The sequence below is a fragment of the Panulirus ornatus genome, chromosome 3 (genome assembly GCF_036320965.1).
Source record: "Panulirus ornatus isolate Po-2019 chromosome 3, ASM3632096v1, whole genome shotgun sequence".
Taxonomy (NCBI): Eukaryota; Metazoa; Arthropoda; class Malacostraca; order Decapoda; family Palinuridae; genus Panulirus; species Panulirus ornatus.
The window spans coordinates 19,225,039-19,250,754 of NC_092226.1; the positions used below are offsets into that span (position 1 = coordinate 19,225,039).

The following is a 25,716-nucleotide window of genomic DNA, read 5'->3' on the forward strand; positions in this document are numbered from 1 at the left end:
TACGTCCAGCACAGAGTCGCCTCCCTGGCTCACTACTGGTTGTCCTGTTGATGTCACCAGAAAGAGGATTTTGTCTTTTGAAAAAGACGATTGCTTTTTCGAGCGAGTTCATCCGGTACGAGTTTACAATAGCTCATATAGACCGAATTAGCAAGACTAACAACTTTATGTTGGGAGACAACTGCCCGCAGTAGGACTCGGTCTGCCGCTTCCAAAACTGTAGGAACGCACGGTTGTATCTCTCGGACTTCTCTGTCACCCATAGGTTTAGGCGAGCTAATCAAACACCTTGTACTAAGAGAAACATCTCTTCTGAGGGAGGCTCCCTCCGTATGCCAACCCGAGCCGTAGGTGGAACCCCGCCGCCTGAGGGAAGGCTCGCCTGGCGGTAGTACTCACGTGTTGAGTGGTGCCGAGGGTAGCGGGTCCGTGGCTCTCACCACCACTGCAAGAGTCGCACTGACAGCTGCAGCAGCCTCCCACGCTGCCAGCTCCAGCAGATCCCCAGGCAAACCCCGCCCCTTCCCCGCCCTCCTGCGGCACCACCACCAGGAAGTGCCGCAGGTAAGTGCCTTCTTCGTACGCCAATCCCTAGAGGTGTAACTAGTAGCCAGCATCGAGACATTAACACGAAGACTTCGGTATCCAGGCATGCCAAAGGTATTAAAAAGTCGCACGTAACGAAACCTCTCAGGCCCTCCCTCCCTACTGATCACGACCTTAGAAAACACAGAATAGCGACGGACACCCTAGTATCCAAGGGACGCGATCCCGAGGCCTCTGCAAGGTGTGGGTGCATGCATTATGTTGGGGAAAGTTTGCTTGAAGGATTGATGGCTAGAGGGAAACCGTGGTAATTGTATAACATCTCCGAGGTATACACTCTTCGGCCATGTCACCACAGGGTCGCACATCCTCAAGGCTTCCGGGTGGTGTTGGAGGAGAGACCGAAAATCGAAGGATATTCTCCCGTCAGCCTCACTGATGGCAGCTCCAGTGGTCTCTCCTTGCTAATAGAAAGACACAGTTTTCATGAAGAGATTTACCCGACCGACCGTGACTTTTGTGCTGGTCAGGTTTCCCCTCAGTGTTTGCAACACAAGTACACGTAAAAACTAATTTCACAGAATGTTTAATCTGGCCAACACAACTTTGCACAACACTCGAGATCTTTGTGATGCTCGTGTGTCGCCTGTATGACTAGCGGGGAAGGTCATGCAACACACTGTATTCCTTATTTCATTTCTAATCAACTTTGATAAACATAAACGTTAGTTTATGAACTTGTCTTTGAAAGCATGATTGTTCTTTTATCATGTAATTAGAGTTGCACAATCTCTTCGTGCTTTAGTGCATTTCGTAAACTGATTAGATAGCAAGACGATTTTATTGAACTAGTTACTGTCAAGTCATGTCGGTGGATGATGGTGTTAGCCTTCACCAAGGGCAATCAAACACTCGTTACAAATGTACTGTATTATATATATCAAAGCCAGAGAGACGTCCACTACACCCATGACAGCAAGGGTGTAGTGGTCCGTCTCTGTGTCCCGGTGCATCACCACACAGCACAAACAAACATGTCACGTGTCTTATGCACTGAAGGATATAAAAATAAGAAACTTGTCCCGGAGTATGGCCTCCAACTCCTCCCGGGAAAACTTCATTATAATTTCTCTTAGAGCCCTCGCTTGGACCGAACTAAACCTTAAATCTATGAGGTACAAAGTTGAACACTCCTTGAGCAAAATTCTGGTGTGTAGCGGAAAAGTGAAGTGACCGTCTCGCGCAGCACCCTGTCCGCTCCCGTCTCCTTGTGGCTTCCTCCCTCCTCGTTGCATCTCCTATCCTTCGGCCTCATGTCCGCCGCTCCGTCTCTGTCTCACTGGGAGTCCTGCTCTATTTCTCTTCCTCACTCTGCAGTTCACGTTTCTCTCCGTCGTCCCGTCATTTCTGGCTTCCTGGAACCCTCTCAGTCGGTCGAGGCACAGAGGAACACAGTCGTCGCCCCTTTGTTCCAACGTGCCTCGCTCCTCTCATGGCCTTCTCTAATTCATGATAAACACTGCAAGGCACCAACACTTAACCCCTCTTTTCATTTATTCATAAACTGGCCCTACCAACCTACGACAGGCGTTCACACTGTTCCCACTTACTAACTCCAAGACGGGATTCACCCCCCGAGAGCAGAACACTCAAGAGATGGACAGGGAATGGTTCCTTCTCCCCCCCAAACCCATCCCTACACCCACTTATCTAATAGTAATGGTGCCGAAGCGTCACCTCTCCCGTCCTGGTGTGGTCGCCAGTCCCCGGTGCAACAAGCCACACCTGGTGCATCACAAAAGCCAGTAGAACTGGTCATGGCAAAAAAACTCGGGAGGGCGGAGGACGTGACCCCCATGTGACTGCGGCGTCAGTGAATCAATGTTATTATCTGAAGTTTAAAGATGATATATGTGGTAATCATCTGCTTTTGATTGTCATTAATGTGATCAGTTAAAACTATTATTATTATTACGGCAAACTGGGCTAGGGAGATGCATTTGTTACTTCGCCATAACACCACCAAAGACTAGGCTCCCGACACTGCCCAACAGCTGAAGGACCTTCCAGCTCAAAGGCCAAAACACAAAAGCTGAAAGCATCAGTTCTGTGGCTTAGCTGCAACCCTTGGCCTGGATGTGTGGCCTTGGCTAAAAGCACCAAGATGCTGCCGTCGCCCCCAGCCACCAGGCGTGAGGAAGGTAGTGCAACACTGCTGTAGCAAGGTCATGCGGGGGTTTCCTGCCACTCTCTCGTGTCCGTCCACCTCAAGAATATAAGAATGAATCAGTCTGCAGGAGACACTAGTGTCCACCAGTTAATTTGTCCCATCTTGCCCTTTCTGTATCCGAGAGTCAGTCTGTGTCCAAGAGTTAGCCTGGGTACAAGATTTAGCCCATGTATGTTTCCATGTCCAGGGACTGATCCATATAAAGGCTATTCGAACAGAAGCGTCAACACATGTTGAAGATTCAACTCGACTAAAAGTAGACTTGTAACAATGGGAACTTGTGTCCAAGAGCTGATCTGTATCAAAGTTAATCCGAACTGTAGCGTTAACACTACTAGATTCAGCCAGTGCTAAGGAGTCAGCCCTTGTCTAGAAGTCAGCCCGTGTCCAGTGATTTATATCGAAACTAATATGAAGTGGTGTCATTTGTTTAAGATTCATCCAATGTCCAAAAGTCGGCCCGGGTCCAAAGCCTATCCCATGTCTAAGATTTAGCTCATGCCCTGAAGTTGATCCATAATATCAGTTCGAACCTAAACGTTAACTCGTGTTGAAGGTTTAGCCTGTTCAAAAGTCAGCAAGTGTCTAATAGTCAACCTATGTCCAAGAGTCAAACCGTGTCCTCGATATCCATTTTCCTAGAATTATCCTGTTAGAAAAAAACTGTCCAAGAATTAGTCCCAGTACAACAGCTGTTCCATATCAAATTGAATTCGAACCGAAGTATCAACATTTGTTAGAAAATTCATAGCCTCCAAAAGTCATCCTGTGTACCAAAATTCACCCTGTTTCCAAGTGTCATCCCGTGTCTGAGTCAGTATCAGTCCAAACACAAGCCTATGTCGAAGTGAATACGCACTGAAGAGGCAGCCCATGTTGAAGGTTTAGTCAGTGTCCAGGAACGGATCTATATCAAAGACTCGAACCATGACGTTGTGTTCAAGATTTATCCTCTGTACGAGAGTCAGCCTGTGTCCAGAAGTCAGTCAGTGTATAATAGTCAGCATTTGCTAAGTGTTAGCCTGTGTCCAGGAGTTAGGCTAAGCCCAAGACTTGATCTATCAATATCTATTAAGACTCTGTAAGCTGACGTGGATCTAGAATTCATCCAGTGTCCAAAAGTCAGCCTGTGTCCAAGAGCTGATCGATGTTGAAATTTAATTCGAACTTAGAGGTAAAAAAAGTGTTCAAGATTCATCTATCAGAGTCAGTCTGTGTCCAAGATTCAGCTTGTGTCCAAGGTATATCCCAAGTCCAGAAGCTAAGCCGTATAAGAATTGATGCAACGACACCAGGCGTCTACTTCAAAGATCTATCCTGTGTCCAAAAGTCAAGCTTGTGTCACGAGATTGATATGTTCAAAAGAAGGATTGTGTCCAAGCGTCATCCAATGTCCAAGAGTCATCAGTTTATAAGAAGGACTGTGTCCAAGAGTCATTCAATGTCCAAAAGTCATCCGTTTATGAGAATTAGCCAGTGTTCAAGAAATCAGCCCGAGTCAAAGAGTCATATTTAAAGTCTAAGGATCAACCCATGTCCAAGTTTTAGCCCATATCCAGGAGGTGATCTCAAAATTAAATCGAACCAAAGCGTTAACTTTTGTTCAAGAATTCTTCTTTATCCAAAGAGTCAACCTGTTTTAAAGTAACCCGTGTCTACGTGATAACCTTTGTGAAATAGTTAACCTATGCCCAACAGTTAACCTACGTCAGAGATTTAACCCCCATACAAAAGCCGATCTATGTAGAAAATCAGTTGAAACTAAGCATTAGCAAGTGTTAAGGACTCGTTCTGCACGAACGAGTCGGCCCACGTCCAAAGGTCTAACCAAACCAAAATGAAGCATTAATATGTGCTCAAGATTCATTTGTCCAAAATCAACCTGTATGCAAGATTCAGTTGTGTACCAAGAGTCAGGATGTGGTCCAGACAATAGCACACGTCTCTGGTTCAGCCTCTTTCCAAGAGTCAGCCAGTGTTTCCAAGAAACATCCTGTGCACAAGGTTTAGCTCATGTCCAGGGTCTGAGACATTTCAAAATTAATCCGAACTACAGCGTTAACTCGTGAAGGTCAGCCTAGGTAAGACAGTCAGTCTGTGTCCAAGAGTCACACCTTGTCAAAGATTCAATCAATGCCCACGAATCATCCCATGTTCAAGAGTCAGCACGTGTCCAAGGTTTAGCTAATGTCCAGGTGGTGATCCATATCAAAATTACTCCAACCAAAGCCTTAACTTGTGGTTCAAGATTAATCCTCTGTCGAAAAGTCAACCTTTCTTTCAAAGTAATCAGGTATTCTAAAAAGCGAGTGTGTCTACGAGTCAGACGGTGGCAGAGTTATCTGTCCAAGAGATGAATATCAAAATTCAAGCGAAGAGTTAACATTTGTTCAAGATTCATCCCCTGGTCAGCCTGCTTCCAAGAGTGTGTGTACCAAGAATCGGCCAGTTTCCAAGAGTCAATTTGTGTTCGAGTCGGAATTAGTCTACGTCAGAGAAAATGTTCAAGAGTTAGCCCGTGACCAAGGTTTAGCCAGTTTCAAGGGCTGATCCAAATGAAGAATCAATCCAAACCCAAGAGTTAACTTCTGTCCAAGAAATACCTTTTCCAAAAATCAGCCTCGGTCTGAGAATTAGCTTGTGTCAAGAGTCAGCCTGTGTTCAAATGATAGCCTTTACCTCGAGGTCAGCCTCTGTCCAAATGTCAGCCAGTATCCAAGAGTCATCATGTGCACAAGGTTTAGCCCAAGACTAAGGACTGAGCCATTTTGAAAAAATTCAAACTAAAACGTTAACTTCTGTGAAAGTCTGCCCGTGTCCGAAAGTTGATCCGCGTCAAAGAATGAATAAACGCCCAAAAGTTAACTTGTATCCAAGGTTTGGCCCAGGTCCTGAGGCTTATGTATATCAAATTCAAACCCAAGCGTGAACTTGTGTTCAACATTTTATCCTCCGTCCAGATGTCAGTACGTGTCCAAGAGTCGACTTGTGTTCAGGAGATCGTACGTGTCCAAGTATTATCCTAGATCAAATAATGAATCACTTTCAAAGGATTTGCCTGTGTCCAAGGTTTAACCCATTTCCAGAAGCTGATCCACATGAAAATTAATTCAAACCCAAGTGTTAACCTGTGCTGAAGATTTATAGTTTGTCCAGAAGTCTGCCTTTGTCTTACAAGTTCAGCCCCCCCAAGGGTCGAAACATTTCAAAATTTATCAGAACCAAAGAGTTAACATTGTGCGAGAGAATCGATCAGTGTCCCAAAGTCAGCCTCTTTACAGAGAGTTTACCAAGTATAAGTATGTCAAAGCGCAAATCTATGCTGACAGGTTAACCTCTGTCCATGGTTGATCAAATGTCCAGATCGACAGAAAAAAAATTGGACTCCAAGCTGCTTGTACCGAGTTCAAGATGTATTCCGTACAGAGAATTCAAGATGTATTCTAAATCAAAATTCAGCTTCTATCAGAGTCAGGTTCTGTTTTAAGAGTCTACCAGTGTCCAAGAGTCAGCACGTGTCCACAATTTACCCTTTGCTTATGAGAATGTCCATGAGGTAGCTTGTGTCCAAATGCCATCATATGTCTCCTAGTCAGCTCGTGTCCAAGAGTCAGAATACCTCCAAGAGCCAGCCAGTGTCCAAAAGTCAATGTGTCCATGAGTGATCCTGTGTCCAAGGTGTAACCTTTGTTCAGGGGCTGAGCCATTTCAAGATCAGTCTGAACTAAAACATTAACTTGTGCGAATTAGTCAGCGTGTATCAAAGTCGGTCAGCGTCAGAGAGTCACCCTGTTTACAAAGTCAGCCTGTACCCATGAAATTTTCCCTGTCAAAGAACAAGTCTGTTCCCAAGAATTTACTTGTGTCCAAAGTTTAGCCCATGTCCACAGGCTGATCCACATCAAACTGAATTCTTAACCAAGCGATAACTTGTGCTTAAAATTTATCCCATGACCAAGAGCCAGCTCGAGTCGAAGGTTTAGCCAATGTCTAGGAACTGATTAACACAAATCAATTTGGACAAGCGTTAAACTTGTGTTCAACAATTGTCCTCTGTCCAAAAGTCGGCCTCTGTCAGAAAGTCATCCTGTGTTCAAGGTTCAGAGTGATAGCCGAGGTCGATGACCGTGGCCAAATATCATCCTGTGTCCATATGTTACCATATGTCTAGGAGTCACCCGGTGTACAAGAGTCTGACCGAAGCCAAGTGTCAGCCCGGATTCATGAGAGCCCGTGCTAAGGAGCGACTCTGTGTACAAGTGTCAGCTTGTGCCGTATGAGTCTGTCCACTCTAAGAGTCAGCCTACGTCAAAGACAAGATCTACGTCCAAGAGTTAACTTAAGTCCAAGGTTCGGCTCGTGTTTAGTGGCTGATCTATACCAGAATTAATTCAAACCCAAGCATCAACTTGTGATCAAGATTTGTCTCGTGTCCATGAACCAGCCTGTGCCCAGGAAATAGTCCAAGATTCAGTCACTGTCCAAAACTCAAGTGTCCAAAAGTCAGTAAGTATCGAAGTATTGGCTCAAGTCAACGAGTAAATCTGTGCCAAAGAGTGACGCCTAGTCCAAATGTTGCCATATATCCAAGAGTCAGCCGAGGTCAAAAAGAGTCGGCCCGAGTGAAAGTTATGATTTGTCAGAGTTAGCATACGACAGAGCTAGTCTTTGCTCAAAAGTCAGCCCATGCTCAAGATTTAACCCATGTCCAAGAGCTGATCCATTATCAAAATTCATTTTCGAGCGTCAGCCTGTGTCCGAGACTTCCATCGTCCAAGGTTCAGCCACTGTCCACGAGCATTATGGGGGCTAATATTAGATCATCACTCCAACCAGCATCTTCCTAGCCACGCAGTGTCCAAGAGTATCATGGGAGTTACAACTGGAGCATCTCGCTAGTCAGCCAGTGTCCAGCAATGCAATGGGTGTTACAACTGGGGCATCGCCATAGCCAGCCAGTCCAAAAGTACCATGGGAATTACGTCTGGAACATCACCGTAGCAACCAGTACCCAAGAGGACAAAACTACAAATGGAGCATCCCCCTAGCCAGCCAGTGTCCAAGAGTACCATGGGAATTATGACTGGAGCATCTCCCTAGCCAGCTAGTGTCTAAGAGTACACTGGAGACTACAACAGGAGCATCTTCCAAGCCAGCCAGTATCCAAGAGCACCATGGGAGTTTCAACTGGAGCATTTCCTTGGCTAGTCAGTGTCCAAGAGTACCATGAGGAATACAACTGAAGCATCATCCTAGCCAGTCAGTGTTCGAAAGTAACGTGGGGACTACAAATGAAGCAACTTCCTAGCTAGTCAAGTGTCCAAGAGTACCATGGGGACCACAACTGAAGCATCATCCTAGCCAGACAGTGTCCAAGAGTGTCATGGGAACTGCAACTGAAACATCTCCCTAGCCAGCTAGTGTCCAAGAGTACCATGGGAGTTAAAAATGGAGCAACACCCAAGCCAGTCAGTGTCCAAAAGTATCATGTGGACTACAACTGGAGCATCTTCCTAGCCAGCCAGTGCCCAAGAATATTATGGGAGTTACAACTGGAGCGTCTCCCTAGCTAGCCAGTCTCCGAGATTTTACTAAAGTGGGGGTTACAACTGGAGCATCTCTGTAGCCAACCAGTGTCCAAGAGTACCATGACGACTACAACTGGAGCATGTTCGTAGCCAGCGAATGTCCGAGAGTACCATGGGAATTGCAACTGGAGCATCTTCCTAGCTAGCCAGTGTCCAAGATTACCATGGGAGTTACAATTAGAGCACCTTCTTAGCCAGTCAATGTCCAAGGGTACCATGGGGACTACAACTGAAGCATCATCCTAGCCAGACAGTGTCCAAGAGTACCATGGGAATTGCAACTGGAGCATATTCCGAGCCAGCCAGTGTCCAAGTAGCATGAGAGTTACAGCTGAAGCATCTGGCCAACCAGTCCAAGAGTAGCACGAGAACTACAAAGGGAGCACCTCCCTAGCCAGCCAATGTCGAAGACCACCATGGGAGTTACAACTGGAGCATCTTCCTAGCTAGCCAGCATCCAAGAGTATCATGGAAGTTACAACTGGAGTATCTCCCTAGCCAGCCAGTGTCCATGATTACCATGGAGAGTACAATTGGAGCATCTTCCTAGCCAGCCAGTAGAAAAGAGCACCATGGGAGTTTCAAATGGAGCATTTTCCTAGCCAGCCAGTGTCAGAGTACAATGGGGGGTTACAACTGGAGCATCTTCCTAAACAGACAGTGTCCAAGAATACAATAGGGCTACAATTTGAGCACCCCTAGCCATCTAGTGTCCAAAAGTACCATGGGAATTACGACGAGCATCTCCCTAGCCAGCTGGTGTTTAAGAGTCCAGTGGCGACTACAAGGGGATCTTCCAAGCCAGCCAGTAGCCAAGAGCACCATGGGACTTTCAAATGGAGCATTTCCTAGTCTGCCAGTGTCCATGATTACAGCTGGAGCGTCTTCCTAACTAGCCTGTGCAAGAGTACTATGGGGACTACAACTGGAGCATCTTCCAAGCCAGCTAGTGTCTAAGAGTACCATGGAAATTGTAACTGGAGCATCTCCATAGCCAGTCAGTGTCCAAAAGTACCATGGGAACTACAACTTGGGCATCATTCTGTCCGGACTGTGTCCAAGAGTACCATGAGGACTACAACGGAATCATCCTAGCCAGCCAGTATCCAAGAGCACCATAGAAGTTACAACTGGAGCATCTTCCTAGCCAGCCAGTGTCCAATAATATAATTGGAGTTATAACTGGAGAGTCTCCCTAGCTAGCCAGTCTCCAAGAGTACCATGGGGACTACAACTGGAGCATCCTCCTAGCTAGCCAGTAGAAAAGAGCACCATGGGAGTTTCAAATGGAGCAGTTTCCTAGCCAGCCAGTGTCAAAGAGTACAATGGGGGGTTACAACTGGAGCATCTTCCTAAACAGACAGTGTCCAAGAATACAATAGGGCTACAATTTGAGCACCCCTAGCCATCTAGTGTCCAAGAGTACCATGGGAATTACGACTGAGCATCTCCCTAGCCAGCTGGTGTTTAAGAGTCCAGTGGCGACTACAAGGGGATCTTCCAAGCCAGCCAGTAGCCAAGAGCACCATGGGACTTTCAAATGGAGCATTTCCTAGTTTGCCAGTGTCCATGATTACAGCTGGAGCGTCTTCCTAACTAGCCTGTGCAAGAGTACTATGGGGACTACAACTGGAGTATCTTCCTAGCCAGCTAGTGTCTAAGAGTACTAAGAGTACCATGGAAATTGCAACTGGAGCATCTTCCTAGCCAGCCAGTGTCCAAGAGCACCATGGGAGGTACAACTAGAGCATCTTCCTAGCAAGCCAGTCCAAAAGTACCATGGGAGATAGAACCTGAGCATCTTCCTCGCCAGCCAGTTTCAAAGAATACTATGGGAAATAGAACTGGAGCATCTCCCTAGTCAGCCAGTGTCCAGTAATACAATGGGGGTTACAAGTGGAGCATCCCCATAGCCAGCCAGTCCAAGAGTACCATGGGAATTACGTCTGGAACATCACCGTAGCAACCAGTATCCAAGAGGACAAAGAACTACAAATAGAGCATCCCCCTAGCCAGCCAGTGTCCAAGAGTACCATGGGAATTATGACTGGAGCATCTCCCTAGCCAGCTAGTGTCGAAGAGTACACTTGAAACTACAACAGGAGCATCCTCCAAGCCAGACAGTATCCAAGAGCACCATGGGAGTTTCAACTGGAGCATCTTCCTAGCCACAAAGTGTCCAAGAGTACCATAGGAGTTAAAAATGGAGCATCTCCCTAGCTAGTCAGTGTCCAAGAGTACCATGAGGACTACAACCGAAGCATCATCCTAGCCAGTCAGTGTTCGAAAGTAACATGGGGACTACAAATGAAGCAACTTCCTAGCTAGTCAGTGTCGAAGAGTACCATGGGGACCACAACTGAAGCATCATCCTAGCCAGACAGTGTCCAAGAGTATTACTGGAATTGCAACATCTCCCTAGCCAACCAGCGTCCAAGAGCACCACGAGTTTCAACTGGAGCATCTTCCTAGCCAGCCAGTGTCCAAGAATATCATGGGAGTTACATTGGAGCATCTCTCTAGCCAGCCACTGTCCAAGAGTACGATGGGGGGTTACAACTGGAGCATCTCCATTGCCAGTCAGTGTCTAAAAGTACCATGGGAACTACAACTGAAGTATTATTCTGTCCGGACAGTGTCCAAGAGTACCATGAGGACTACAACTGAATCATCCTAGCCAGCCAGTATCCAAGAGCACCATAGGAGTTTCAATTGGAGCATCTTCCTAGCCAGCCAGTGTTCAAGAATATCATGGGAGTTACAACTGGATCATATTCCTAGCCAGTGTCCAAGAGTACCATGGGATATAAAGCAACAATCTTCCTAGCCAGCCAGTGTTCAAGAGTACCATGGGAGGTATAATCGGGGCATCTTCCTAGCCAGCCAGTCCAAAAGTACCATGGGAGATAGAACTTGAGCATCTTCCTCGCCAGATGGTATGCAAGAGTACCATGGTGACTACAACTTGAGCATCTCCGTAGCCACCTAGTGTCCAAGAGTACCATGGTAACTCCAACTGGAGCATCTTCCTAGCCAGCCAGTGTCCAGAGTATCACGGAGAATACAACTGAAGTATTTCCCTAGCCAGCCAGTGTCCAAGAGCGCAATGGGGGTTACAACTGGAGCACCCTCCTAGCCAGCCAGTTTCCCCTAGTTGTAACACCCATGATACTCAAGCATCTTCCTAGCCAGCCAGTGTCCAAGAGTACCAACTAGATCTTCTTCCTAGCCAGCCAGTGTCCAAGAGTGTCATTACTACAACCGGAGCTTCTTCCTAGCCAGCCAGTGTCCAAGAGTACCAACTAGATCTTCTTCCTAGCCAACCAGTGTCCAAGAGTACCATGGGAGTTACAAATATAGCATCCTCCTAGCCAACCAGTGTCCAAAAGTGTCATGGGAGATAGAACTTGAGCATCTTCCTAGCCAGTCAGTGTCCAAGAGTGCAATGGGGGTTACAACTGGAGCATCATCCTAGGCAGCCAGTGTCTAAGAGTATCATGGGGGGCTACAAATCGAGCATCTCCCTAGCTAAAAATAAAGTTAATACATTAAAATAGACGGACTTAAGTTAATTTAAAAACTAGAACTTAATACATTAGATTAAAATTATCGCTTATCATAAGGTACGTTTCCAAGAAACACAAAATATACTTTCATCTCGGTATAAAATTTACAGACAGACTTCTACAAAGACTAAGACAAAGGGAGGCTTCCAGTAGTGCGATACATCATCTGCCTTTCGCCTCCTCCGCCAGTAGTGATGGTAGAAGTCCTCCATATCACAGAACCTTAATGCTAGTGTTAGTATTGTCGAGTGGGAGGAGTGCGCGGCCAGCCAGCAGGCATCGGTACATCTGCTCTCAAGCAGATGTAGCAAAACGCTGATAGATCAAAGTTCCGGTCGGGTACCAGCGCCGGCAGACCTCAGCACTAGTTGCTGGCTGCACTGTTGCGAGTGTGCTTGGAATTTACGTCGTCCAGCTTCTGGATGCTCGAGATATTGACCAGCTAGCCCGGAGCACTGCCTTGGGACAGTACCACTTGACGTCATGGTCAATATTGCACGCGTCTGTCTGGACGGACATTTACAATTTTTTTTTTAATCTTTTTTCATTTTTCTCTTTTTATACGAGGGTTTGTAGCCGCCCACTCCTCCCCAATAGATGAACCTCGTCACTCCGGTCGAGCAATGGATACATCAAGCTGGTGAGCAAGCAAGACCATAGCCTCTCATGTTTCCCTACATCACAATCTTAAGACACTGTGTTGTCTAGTTGCTGGGGAATGAGACCCCCAAAGGGGAAGCTTCGTGGCTGGAAAACATGGAGTTAGGATGAGGGTTAATGGCGCCTGGCCTTCTTCTGGAGGATGAGTTGCCTGAGGGAGGAGGCCTCTTCCCTCAGGGTGGCCACCTGGGCACGCAGGATGGAGTTCTCCTTCTCCAGGTAGGAGGCGCGCATCGCAACCTGAGGACAAAACACACAGTCAAGTGACGTCAGGCCGCCTAGGCTTGGCCTGTCCTTCAGCCCAATTCTCTATCAAAGATCACAGTACCACCACAGTATAATGATTACACGATCAAGGATGCAACTGATTATTACAGTCATGCAATCAATGAAGTTATATATATCAGGTGTCAAGAGAAACTACACATACAGGCAAGTGAAGGTGTTCAGAACTGCTCTACTGATACAATCCTTACCCTAATCCGCTCTAATGTACACCCAGACTTCAGAGAAAGCCTTCTCCACTGATCTAATCCATACCCATGTACACCCAGACGTCAGAGGACCTCCCCTCCTGGTGAAGCATAGGACTTCTCATCAACGCTCCTTGCCAGAGTTCCCGACCGTCACGACCACTCTGCCAGCACGCTTGGCCTCTCTCTCTACCTCCGAACCCTCCCACTACACAGACGTACACCACCTACAACCCCCTCACGATCCTCTCTCCAACAATCTTGTTTCTATAATTTCTGATCAGGGACGTCCATTCCTATTTCGGAATGGATCAAAATCTGTTCCTCGAAGAGTTGAGCCACATTACTTAAAAGGAAAGTGTGAAGATGAAGACGACTTCAACTGACGAATCATTTTGTTCCATAACCAAAAAACACAACTTTTACAGTTTAATTTTTCCTCTTCTTTCTCGACTTCATCAAACTACAGTCAAGTCTATCTGATGAAGCCGCTCTTTGGAGCTCCCATTTTCCCCCCTCTAAATCAGCTTTGGACGAATCAGATTCCAACCCTATGCACCCATCTCATCCTTGTCAACCTATGCCATTTCCTATATCCTACTCCAGTCTGCTACACCCTTTGCGACCTCTGTAATCCCTTTGCGCTATCGCTCACAGGATGAACATGGGGTGCACAATATATCTACCGGGGACACTGGCACAAATCAATCTCCCTGATCCAGGTGAACGAGGCGTATGGCTCAGATGGCATAGCTCCTGGCGTTCCAAAAGATTGCCTCTAAGCAGCGCCAATCCTTGCTCGCTTATTTCGCTTTTAAAAATCCAGACTCCTTTGCACATGAAAGCACGCCTTGGTGCATCCCATCCCTAAGAAAGGAGACCGGTCTAACCTCTCTAATTATTGCCCCATTGCTCTCAATTTGCAGTCTCCAAACTCTCACTCGTAGACTCTCACTTTCTCAAACTCTGAATACATGCCCTTCTTTCAGATCACCAGTATGGATGTCGTGGAGTTACGTCAACTGGTGGTCTAGTCTCCCGCGTCACTCGCCTCTGGTCCTCCTGTCTTAGGGATTTCGGCGAAACTTTTGCCGGAACTCTCGACATTTTAAAACAATTGACGGTGTGACAAGCTTTTGCTTTCTAAACATCTTTTCTTTCCGCTCTCTCTCTCTCTCTCTCTCTCTCTCTCTCTCTCTCTCTCTCTCTCTCTCTCTCTCATCTCAGTCGTCGTCAATGGAGCAACTTCCTCCTCCTATCCTGTCTACAGTGACATTCCTCAGGGTTTTGTCCCATCATCTACTCTCTTCCCTCTATAGATTATTTACTTAACGCTATTCAGTCTTATGCCAGTTCCACTATGTACTTCAACTCTCTTTTCCTTCCCTCTTCCCTTTTACACTTTGTTTCTCGCAGTGATCAAATTCTCTCTCACTTCGGACCTATGCAGCATTTCGGAGCGGGAAAGCAGTAACCTGGCGATATATGATAGTGGTGAAACGAAATTTTTCCTTGCATTTCAATCATTTATTTCCCTCTGTTGAATTTCAAAAACCACCACAATTTAAGCCTGTAATGATAGACATACTGTGCATTACCATTATCTTCTACTGTCCTGGAAAACCCCCACATGATTGACATCAAGACGGCTTCCCAAAAGCTGGTTGTGTTGTACATGTGACGCAATTATAGTTCTTGCGATGAACAGTTTCATACCTACAGGAGTCATAGTCGTCCAAGCCTTCAATATCACTCGCACGTCTGGGGCGGCGGCTCATCCTCTACCTTTCTAACTAGATTGGGATCAGAAGCCTCCCGTCTAAGTCCTCCTGGCCTCGCCTCCCTTCTACCTTCCCTTACGCCTCGGCGCTACTGACGTCTTTGTTCTGTAGGTAACATTTTGGATATTTAGCCAGCGACCCGTCTGTATGCGTCCCCACCCGCCAAGTTCTAGACCCGTGGCACGTGTGTGGCAGTCTCTCTCCTCACAGATTGGCGTGGAGAGCGACCACTCGAGGATGTCTCTTCCTCCTCCCCATTGAACATCTAAGCTATGGAACTCTCCCCCTCCTCTCGTCTTCCCCTCTTCATACAAGCTCTCTACCTCAAATAGTGTACAAACCTTAGCGTAGCCATGATTAATTGCTTTTTTTTCATTTCACCCGAAATGGCCTTGATTAGGGGCCATGTCGGTCGCTATAAAGAAATATATCCTCGCCCATGTACACCCAAGACGACCTCCGACACTGACCTGATCCTCTCGCATCTTCCTGGCATCACGCGACTTCTTGGCGGCTAAGTTATTTCTCTTGCGTCGTTCGAAGTACTTCTCGTCCTTCAGCGTGTCGGGGATAGGCTTTTTCTCTCCTCTGGGCTTTCGCGGCGCAGCAGAGGCCAGGGCTCGAGCCAACACGTTCTGGCTGTCCACCAATTCTGTGGAAATAGATTTATTCATTGTAAAGGCTTTTGATCGTATGGCAAAATGATGAATCTATCAGTGTGATAACCATTATTAGTTACATGTCTGGGACGACTGCAACACAAGGGAAAGAGTCTGGGACGACAGAAAACAAGAGACAAGGAGAATAAGAGCGCCCTACACACCATCTAAGCAGGTGTGTTATTAAATGACGGGTTATATGCTACTAAACATTTCAAACCTATGATGTAACCCAGCCAGGACCAGTCAGTGATGACTGGCTCCTCTACACACCTGGAACGGCTTAAGGAACTTAAATTTCGGGGACAGGAACTGCGTCTGGACGACAGTGATTTGTCCAAATTGTGAAGTAAACCCTGAACGTGTGTCTTGCTGTGTAGGGTGCATGCATGTGGATGTGTATATCTAGGGCAGGTTTGTGACTATAGGTGTAAGGGAGTGGGCGTGTATGATTAACAGTGTCTTACAGGGACTGTTCTAACACTCGTGTTGCCCCGTCTCTTACCCTTGTGAGTAAGGATCATGTCTTTATTCATGTGTGTGTACACACACACGCCTAAATCAGGTACCTATTCAATGACCAGGGCAGAGGGGAGGATGAACACCTAGGGTGCGTATAGGCAGACTGCCGTTATACAGTGTTGAAGATAATGAGTAAAGAAAAAAATGAGAGGAGACAAATAGCTTCATTACGGAAATATTTAATATAGCACATATCCTGAGAGGCAGCGTTACCACTTAAGCTCTGGACCCACCACGGGAGACACTGGCTAGAAGCTGGCATCGCCTCAGGAGGGCATAGTTTATGTGAAGTGGTTTCCTTTCTTTATCGTCACATTTCCTCTGCTCGTCCAGGGATAGTGACTCTCGACATCCAGCCCGTCAACAACAATCACAACCCCTCGATTTGTCTTACTTCAACTGCCATGCATCAGTCCTTAAGAGACAGGGCTCCTGCAACCCACAACAGGGAGTGGGCTCTTGCAGACCACCATAGCCTCACTAACATTTAGGTGACATGGTGTACAGCCCATGTGCATCTTCCTCACTGTGTTCTTTGACCTGTCCGGGTTATCCCGCTAGCCAGTGGCCTCCCCTGTGCTGGTCATACCTCTAGTAATGGAGTCCTGTACTACAGCGACCCACACACTCTCTCCGCCTCTTATGAACCCACTGTTAGATTCCTCCCTCCCATCATTATCCCTATTTTCACCTATTTCCTTCTCCGCATTACCCCGTCCAACACTTCGCCTTTATCTCTATCTCTCACCCAACTTCCCTCGCATCTCGTCACCATCTCTCTCACCCTCGCCACTGTAACCTCCAGTGTTAGAATAAGGTGGTTAATGGCGACCTGCAGCATCACAGCATCTTGACCCTCAACCACAGGACTCGCCAGACCTGAGCTAGATCTCAAGGTTTTCGTCTTTCCTCAGACAAGACTTGCTACTCAGCCAAACCCCACAGCTTTCTCTGTCCGACCTATCGTCTGTACCGTGTCTTAGACGTTCAAAGATTTCGACAGGTTACCTTTTCGCAAAGAGATATAAAAGACATTGTATTCTAATGCATAGAAAACCCTTAGATTTGTTAGGGTGTTGCTGCTAGAAAGAGATGAGAAGCAGATACAGGTAGACAATACTTACTCTCAGGAGGGAGGTTCGGGAACGGAAGGAGAGGTGGTGTGGGCTGCGGCCGTGCCAACGAGTTGAGAAGGGCGCGAGCAGCCAGCGCCACTTGGTGCTGCTGTTGCTGCTGCTGTTCAACTTGCTGCTGCACCTGCTTCTCCACCTGTTGTAGCCTCTCGCTCATCTCGTCCGAGACCTCGCCCTCGTCTGGTCGCTCCTCCGACACAACCTACACGGTGGAGAACACCCGAGGGTTAGGTTAGTAAAGACAAGGGAGTTTAACTTTAGAAAATATATTTTCATTCAGCATTTTTTAAAGCTAGCACTGACTCCGCGCTGCTGCACATTAACCTTTTAATGTCCCCGTTAACGCTGTCGTTCATACATTTTATTTCTAGCGTTTTTCTCAGCATATCCGAATTCATGAAATATTTGTTTAAACGATTTTTGAAGGATCTAGATGGCAACCGCTCAAGCACTAAGCTCCATGACTTAATGGTCAGATATCACACTGCCAGGGAAGCAGCACTGCCCTTCCTGACTGACGAGTGCTGAGGGAATGTCTGGAACCACCTTACACCCTCGTTGTCAGAACCACGAGTTCTACTTTGTGATTACTATTTGTGTCTTAAGGGAAGAAAGTCTTACACTCTTGTTACCCCTTGTTACTCGTGTTACCCCTTGGCAAGGCTTAACCTTGTATATATGTACCATGTCTTAACACACACACACACACACACCTAGCTTGTATCAGGTGGTAACAAGTTGCCAGTATGATCTTTATACATCTCAACAAACATCATCGTTCATAATAACAATGAAATTTATTTTTCCATTATTTTTTCTTTTATTCTCAGACTTATCAAGAACGTAACTGGGGTTTTCACTTGATATCTAACATCACGTCATCAATATAATCATCTCCCTACAACGTGTAGAATGTGTTGACCATATTCTGGTCGTCTTTGTACTTCACCAGATCCATTGTATGCTAAGGTATCGTCATGTTTGAGTGACCAGAGCACTGTTGCGCATGTTATATTCAAAAACCTATCCTGACTTACCTAACTTGACCTCTCTAACACACACATACTAGCCCGTCACACGACTTCTAACCTGAGTCGGTGTGATACATTTGAATTTCACAGCTTCCCTCGCATAATTTTCTTTTTTTTTTTTACTACAACAGATGCACCAGTTACATCAACATGCAATAAAAATACTCCGCCTACAACAGATGCACCAGATACATCAACATGCAATACGTCATCAGAACTTGGCAGCCACGAAAGCTTATATACTGGCGTCGCTGCAGTCCTCCTAAGAGTTCTCATTTGAGCGACTTGAAAGTTGATCCTTAGAACTACGTCTGATACCATATCAGAATAGACTACGGGCATGGCATTGTGGTTATTCTCCTTCCTCATACTATTGCTCCATATTAGTCCCAGAGCAACAGATTTGTCCCTTAGTTTCTCCACTATCCCACAGAATCACCTATACTGTTAACCTAATCACTGAACCTCCTCTCCTTAACCACACCAGCTTCGTCTCTTACCTCCGGAAAATCTCTACGATTGTTAATGGCCCGAAATATGCCATTAAATGTCTTCGCGATGGCTGCCGTACACATTACTCCTTTGCTCAAGTCTCTCGATTCTTATCAGCCTTTATGCCAAACTCTGCATCGTTTGATATATTTCCTTTCCCTGTGTTTATCATCTATTCACCTGGCAGTAGTTTCGTCAATAGTCAACCTGTTGTCACTTACCCGACCAACAACATACTGGCTTTACAAGAAGCTGTTCCCCTTACTCATCTCCTCGTAAAAGTGAGTAAGAGTGAGTCAGTGAGAGTCGTCCTCCATGCCTCACACGACCCGGTCGTCGCCCTCCCTCACCTGCTGCTCGTCGATGCGTAGGTCGAGGTTGCCCCAGCGGTCGTCGTCCCTCTCCTCCTCTTTCCCACGACCGATGGGATAGCGGTGGTCGTACGTCTCAACCCGGGGGTCGTCGTACGTGTAGTGCCGCTGTTCTAACGCGCCTTGTTCTTGGTCGCGGTAGTACCGCGACTGGTCGTCACGACTGGGGTCATACTGGAGTCGCGGGTCGGCCAAGAACCCGGGCGGGTCGGGGGGTGGGAGGTGGAGGCGGGGCTTGAGGGGAGGGGGCAGGTGATGAGTAGCAGGGGGTGGAGGAGGAGGAGGAGGAAGATGAGGGCGACGAGGAGGAGGAGGAGGAAGATGAGGGCGACGAGGAGGAGGAGGAAGTGGTAGAGCGAATACGGAGTGTTGAGGGCGGGCCTCTGGGTTCCCCAGGCTGCTGCCTTCGCTCACCCCTGCTGAGGGAAACAGAGTTGCAGTAATTGCGCTTTAACAATTCATTTACAATTACCATTATTTTGGAATTACAATTATAGTCATTACAATCATAGCAATTACATTACAAGTACCACAACAAAATTATGATTGCAATCAATTAGTTTCCCAAATTTGGAAGAAAATTTTGCAAAAAACAAAACTGCATTGTAATGTTATCCTTTATTTACAAATATCAAAATATTTTGAAAAAAAAAAACATTACCTTTTATTAGAAGTTGCAGCAGATGGTAACTAAAAAAACTGCTTGGTAGTTTTTCAAATAATTCACCATTATAATTCACCAATAACATAGATGGGAAAGAAGCGACACCAAATTGAGCTCTGTCAGCAGCGAAAAAAAAAAAAAATTCCTGCAATGTTGACAACTGGGTCTGATGGAGCAGCCGTAGCAGAACAGCCAGTCACCTGGTGGTCTCTTGTAAGATTCTTCAGTAGAAGCAAAGTTTGAGACGCTTCATTCCAGTATAACAATCATATGGGAGTGACAGTTCCTTCCACTTCATCATATTGCTTCAACACAAGACTCACTGACACTGTGCTTTCCTCTGATCCCCCGGGGGTTGATTCCGGAATTTTGTTGAACATTTTGGTATGAAGGAGAAAAGTCTGTGTTTTTGATTCAAGTAATAATCCTTCAGCTAGATTATTACTTGTTACTTTCTTTATCCATTGGTGATGTCGACCCCTCCTGAGCTACTTCCAATTCTTCAAGCATTTCCTCGACATACACTCGCACTTGGTCCTTCTGCTCTTGTAATGAAAGCCAATCCAGTTTGAGCCCAGGATCCAAAAAAGCCGCTACTTGAACCTCTCTCATTTCCAGGAATAAGGAGGTAAACAACTCTGTTTTAGAACATTACCCTAGACTCAGGATGGGAACAAAAGATGAATGTCGGACGAGACTGCGTGAAGAGGACCGGTGATTACCAATAGAGTATCACAAGGCTTGCTCCTTGGTCCCTAAACCGTTGCTCTTCTTGATCTATGCGATTTGCCCACAAGGAATGGACTCGTGACTGTACATCCGTGTCGATAATGCCAAGGTCGCGAAAGAAACAAAATGAGGATTGCATCCGCTTACCAGGGGACAGAAACTGCTAAACTAATCTGATAAATGGCTGATGAAATTCAACCTTAGTACATGTAAAGTATTGAAGATGGGACAGGGAAAGAAGACCTCGATAAGAATATCATCTGGCAGGAAACAAGTCGTAGGAATTTTTTACATGTGCGAGGGACTTGGGAGTCTCCATTATGTCTAACCTGTCGCCAGACTTCCACCTCAGGAGCATTGTGAAGGAAACAAAGTATCTATTGGGAAATGGTAAAAAGAATAAGTATTCAAAAGTACTGATAAGGAAATGTTCAGCAAATCATAACAGCTAAAAGTAGAACATGCCTGTTTAGTCTGGCAACATCAGTAACGAAAAAAGAAGAAATAAATAGAGAAAGGCAATAAATATACCAGTAACAGAAGAACAAGTTACAGTAAGAGTCTAAAGGCCAAAACAATTTGCCTACTATGAAAATGTTGACTAGATCAGAGCGTTCAAATTTCTGAACTAATTCAACGAAGTGTGTAAAGTTTCTTCGAAAGAAGCAAAATAGAATCGGAGGACAATAAAACGAGAAACTTGTTAAAAGAGATGCAAAAAAGGTCTTTCATAGTATCGGACCAACGGTAAAAAAAAAAATTAAGCTGTACACTCCAACCGTATACAAAAGTTTATAAATGGCATGACAAAAACTCAAGCTGGGTTCCCACTTGCGTTGATAGTCCTTCACGTACTACAGATTGTGTGTGTGTGTGTGTGTGTGTGTGTGTGTGTGTGTGCGCGCGCGCGCGCGCACAATTACAACAGATGCAAACAAAAGCCAGCAGACAGACTCTTCAGCAGATGCACATGCTAAAGCCCCACACCCCGACACACGAGACGACCCACAGGTGATTGGACGTGTGGTGGCCTCAACACGAGACGTACACAACACTACCTCCTGTATTACCACACGCACTTACCCACCTGCCGCACCCACCAGCTGGATCAGGTTAATCACAGGCCACAGTCGTGTTTACAGTCGAGTACCGATCGACTCTACTGATCGACCAGGTCACGCAATGTACACGACTCGAACCCCGGGGGCTCCGCTCTTAATTCCCAGTTCAGTAATGCACTATTACACCTCCAAGTGACCCTAATTCACTGGTCTTTGTTTACTGCATATTCGTTATTCTACTCATTTATAGTATTACTGTTATCCATTATTTCTGATGGGTTGGTGAAGGGGTAAATGTGTGGGCGTTAGAGAGATGGGATGATTTGCAATGTGTGTGTGTGGGTTGGGCGTGGGAGGAGATATGGCTGCTGTTTGCAGAGGGCGCTGTTCTGGTGGTAGGCTCGAGGGAGAGACTGCCGAAGCTGGTGGAGAGTGATCGTGTGTAGAGAAAGTTAATGCGAATAAAAGTGAGGTTATAGGCTTCAGCGGGGGAGCGAGACTGGTAGGTCTTTGGGAGAGAAACACGAGGGTATGCGGTGAAGGCAAAGAAATGTTGGGGGAAGGGAGGGAGGGACGGACGCACGGGACTGGTGGAGAATAAGGGGGAAAGGGGTTTAAGGGAAGGGAATTTTCAGTTCCACGACGACAGTTACCTTTCCAGCAAAACTTCCAGCCCTTCCACCTTCTCTCAGCAAACTAATTACATTCTCCTCATCTTCCGCTGTCCTATACTCGTCTATTGCTCTGCCAAACTACTCTTCTTCCTTCCCCTCTCCTCCATTTTTTTCCTATGATTATCAAAGCCTTAACCTCTTGTCATATTCCCAGGTATAACGTGCGTGTTCGTTTCAGCGTTGTCCCTGCTAAAGAGCCTGGCTGAAGGAACACTCGCCTCACTCGTTATGCTGTCTGAATGGTAATCAAGTTGCTCAGTTCGCAGGGAAGGGTGAGGAGGGACAAGGGAGGGGTGAAGGGGGTATGGGAGGGAGGTAAGAGTGGAGGGTCTGAACACTAAGCAACGCCACCAGTTAAAAAGAGACCCATTGATCGTAGTGGTGTACCACCTGCCCCACCTGGCATAGCCCCGCCACCACCTCCTCCCATCCCTTCCCCGCAGTTGCTCCCCCACCCACCACAACAACCTCGTACATTTTTCACGGCGATGATCCAGGAGCCTGGGAGCTGGCCACGTGCTGCTCTCCCCCGTACTGTCTGTTGCCCTGACGTGATAACAGTACCCACCCTACACCTGCGGTGCACCAGCATAGTGCACGTTTGTAGTATATTAGGACGGTGCATGAACACACTCCACTAGCATGGTACACTGGACTTATACAGTACACCAACACGGTGCACCAACAAGGTACACTAGCATGATACAACAGCACGGTGCACCAACACTGTACATTAGCATGGTACACGGGCACGGTGCACCAACACTGTGCACTAGCATAGTACACCAACACGGCACACCAGGTATCAGTCTTTTTTGGTATCCGAAAGTCGCCAGCAGAGGAAGGAGTCCCCTTAAGCGTCGCCCCAGTGGAAGCTAACACTACACGGCAGTGCGTCTCCAGCCACAGAGGATGTGTGTGTGTACTCGTTAACCTTCCGTACGATAGCCTATGAGGAGCTTTAGCCAACGAGGCAGGTTAACGTGTATCGTCTATCCTGATTGTTTCGTAATACTGTCATTTCTGGTGGCACACATCCTGCAAAGTTGTCTATACCAAAGGTCACTGAGGAAAGTCTACCAACACGTGTTCAGCAGCCAGCCTCCTCTCTGCCCAACAGCTTTGTCGTGGTCAACTGCTTATAAGCAGTGTTACAACCTGCATATGTGCACTTCGCCAATGTCCGTACCTAATTACATTAGTGTGGAATTCAGCTATACTCGCCATGTCCGGACTTATGTTCCTACAGTATAGCCCATCTCGAAATTCATGAATGAACACGGAGGTACAAGCGTATGAAATTCTTCCAACCATCCGTTGACTCTGTTCATCCACCACTCGTACTATCATACTTCTGTGCATCTTTTCTTATACGTTTCTTAATTATCTCAACATCCAAGCTTTTTAAGACATCTTAGGCTCATCTTAATGGCGTTATAACGTCCTCCGCTATTTGGAACTCTTATTCAGTTAGTCTTACATCCTTACAACATCCTCTACATCTTTCCCTCCGACTTTCTTAGCCTGATTAGCTTCTCTGATAATTCACTCAAATTTATGGAAGAGTTTTGGATTTTCTCCAAACGCAATATTCTCTTCATAATTGCGCATTTCCTCTTCCTCTCGTTCTGTTCCTGGCTCTTTTATACCTCAAATGCTGGCCTGCTAGTCTGCCTGTATGATCCGTTCTTCCCTCTGCACTTCTTAACGTATTTGAAGTTAGATGTGACCACGTTCTCCCTACTTCACTAAGTTCCACAGAACTTTTTACTACAAAGTTCAGGTTCCTGAACTTCATTCTCCTCTTAGAAATCTTGTTTCATAGTATCGCTTTTCTCCTTGTTTGCCAAAATAAACTTGAGCAATACGTGGTCACTTTCGCTAGCTGGTGTATCATAAATGATAATCTCAATACAGACTGTACATTAGTTCCTCTCATCCTGTTATACTGACATGATGGTACGGGGTATTTCTTTATATACACACAACTCGTGTCTCCATGACTGCAACAATGAGATCCCAAATTCCCCCAGACTCTCCCAGTATTCCGAGCAGCCAATCTTACACTATTTCATGCGTCAGTCTTGGGACTGCAGTAGAATTTCTTGAGATAGGAGGATGACAGTGATGTAGGCTGGTCAGTCAAGTTGACCAGTGTCTATATGGCCCACAGTGAGGCGTTTATCGAGTGACAGAATGCATTTAGTCACCTCATGTGATACAGACAAGGGTGACCAGGTGTATGGTTAAGTGGTTAAGAGAGGATTGCGGTAAACACAGAGCTTCCGACTGGCTTAAATGTGGCTTAAGTATGGGTAGAGAATGTGTGGACCAGGTGCTTTCTTTAAAGAACTTGCATGACAAAATGCTGGAGGGAAGAGAGAGCTCCGTATAAAGTATTCATGACCTAGGGAGAAAGCAAGACTGGGACGAAAGATATGCTTTTTTGGAAAGACCTGCAAATTCACGAGTTAGATCAAACTTATGAAACGCAGTGATGAGTTGTTACCAGGATATTTAAGGTATGTAGGCGTGTGAGAGGGGAGGATGACGAGCGGTTCTCTGTAACGGAGGGTCTTCATCAAGAATGTATGATGTCACCATGGCTGTTTAATCTGCTTATGGACTCTTGGGTGAGGGAGGTGAACGTAAAGGTTTTATAGTGACGAACAGATCTACGGGATACTGGGCGCTGGAGGGCAGGGGAGGTGAATATTTTCCTCTTTGCAGATTTTTCGATTGTGATGAAGGACTTGAGAGAAAACCCAGAGGATGGCGAGAGTTAGAAGGAAATAAGATATGTGAACAAAGCACGATAAGATGCAGAAGGAAGGGGAAACCATGATGGTTTGCGATCATTTCTAAATGAGGATCTAGAGTTCTTCAGATACTTGAAAGTGGAAAGTATTGGAAACAATGCCTGAGAATATTGTGGCGCAAGGAGGATCGATTTTGCCAGGAATGGTACTGTAAGAGCAGAGTGCAGTAATAAGTGCAGTCTGATTGAGGAGAAGTGACTAGTCTGAAGTAGAACATAGAGAGAGAGAGAGAGAGAGAGAGAGAGAGAGAGAGAGAGAGAGAGAGAGAGAGAGAGAGAGAGAGAGAGAAATAAAAAAAGGCCTAGAGGTACTTCAGCCTGAGCATTGAGGAAGGCGAAATGTCTGCTCAGGACAGAATGAACTGGAGGGAGTGGTATACGGGGGTCGACATGTCAACGGGATTAATTAGTGTGGATTAAGCGGTGAATATACACCATAGGCTGCAAGACTGCTTTGGATGGTAGGATCCAGTTACGGTACATTATACATGGCAGCTAGAGAGCTGGAGACAGCATGCGTTCCAGCGAGACCACTGCCTACACACACACACACACACACACACACACACACACACACACACGATAATTTTACGTGAACAAAAGAACGACATTTCCATTGTGGTGTGCACCTGTGTGTTGATCGCTGCCTGGCGACCCTGGTGTATCGTGTCATAACTCAGGGTTGCGTGGCGTAACCAGCGCCACCGGACAGACATGT

At 46.3% G+C, this 25,716-nt stretch overlaps 1 protein-coding gene across 1 annotated transcript in view; it reads right to left on the reverse strand.

Annotated features, from left to right (window-relative positions):
- The window catches only part of LOC139761119 (uncharacterized), a 105,894-nt gene that overhangs the window by 60,596 nt on the left and 19,582 nt on the right, over positions 1-25,716 (reverse strand). The window contains exons 2-4 of the mRNA XM_071685050.1: positions 19,032-19,468; positions 17,150-17,360; positions 15,315-15,496 (exon numbers count right to left, since the gene is read on the reverse strand). Coding sequence (XP_071541151.1) covers positions 15,315-15,496; positions 17,150-17,360; positions 19,032-19,468 — 830 coding nt within the window. The remainder of the gene's footprint in view (positions 1-15,314; positions 15,497-17,149; positions 17,361-19,031; positions 19,469-25,716) is intronic.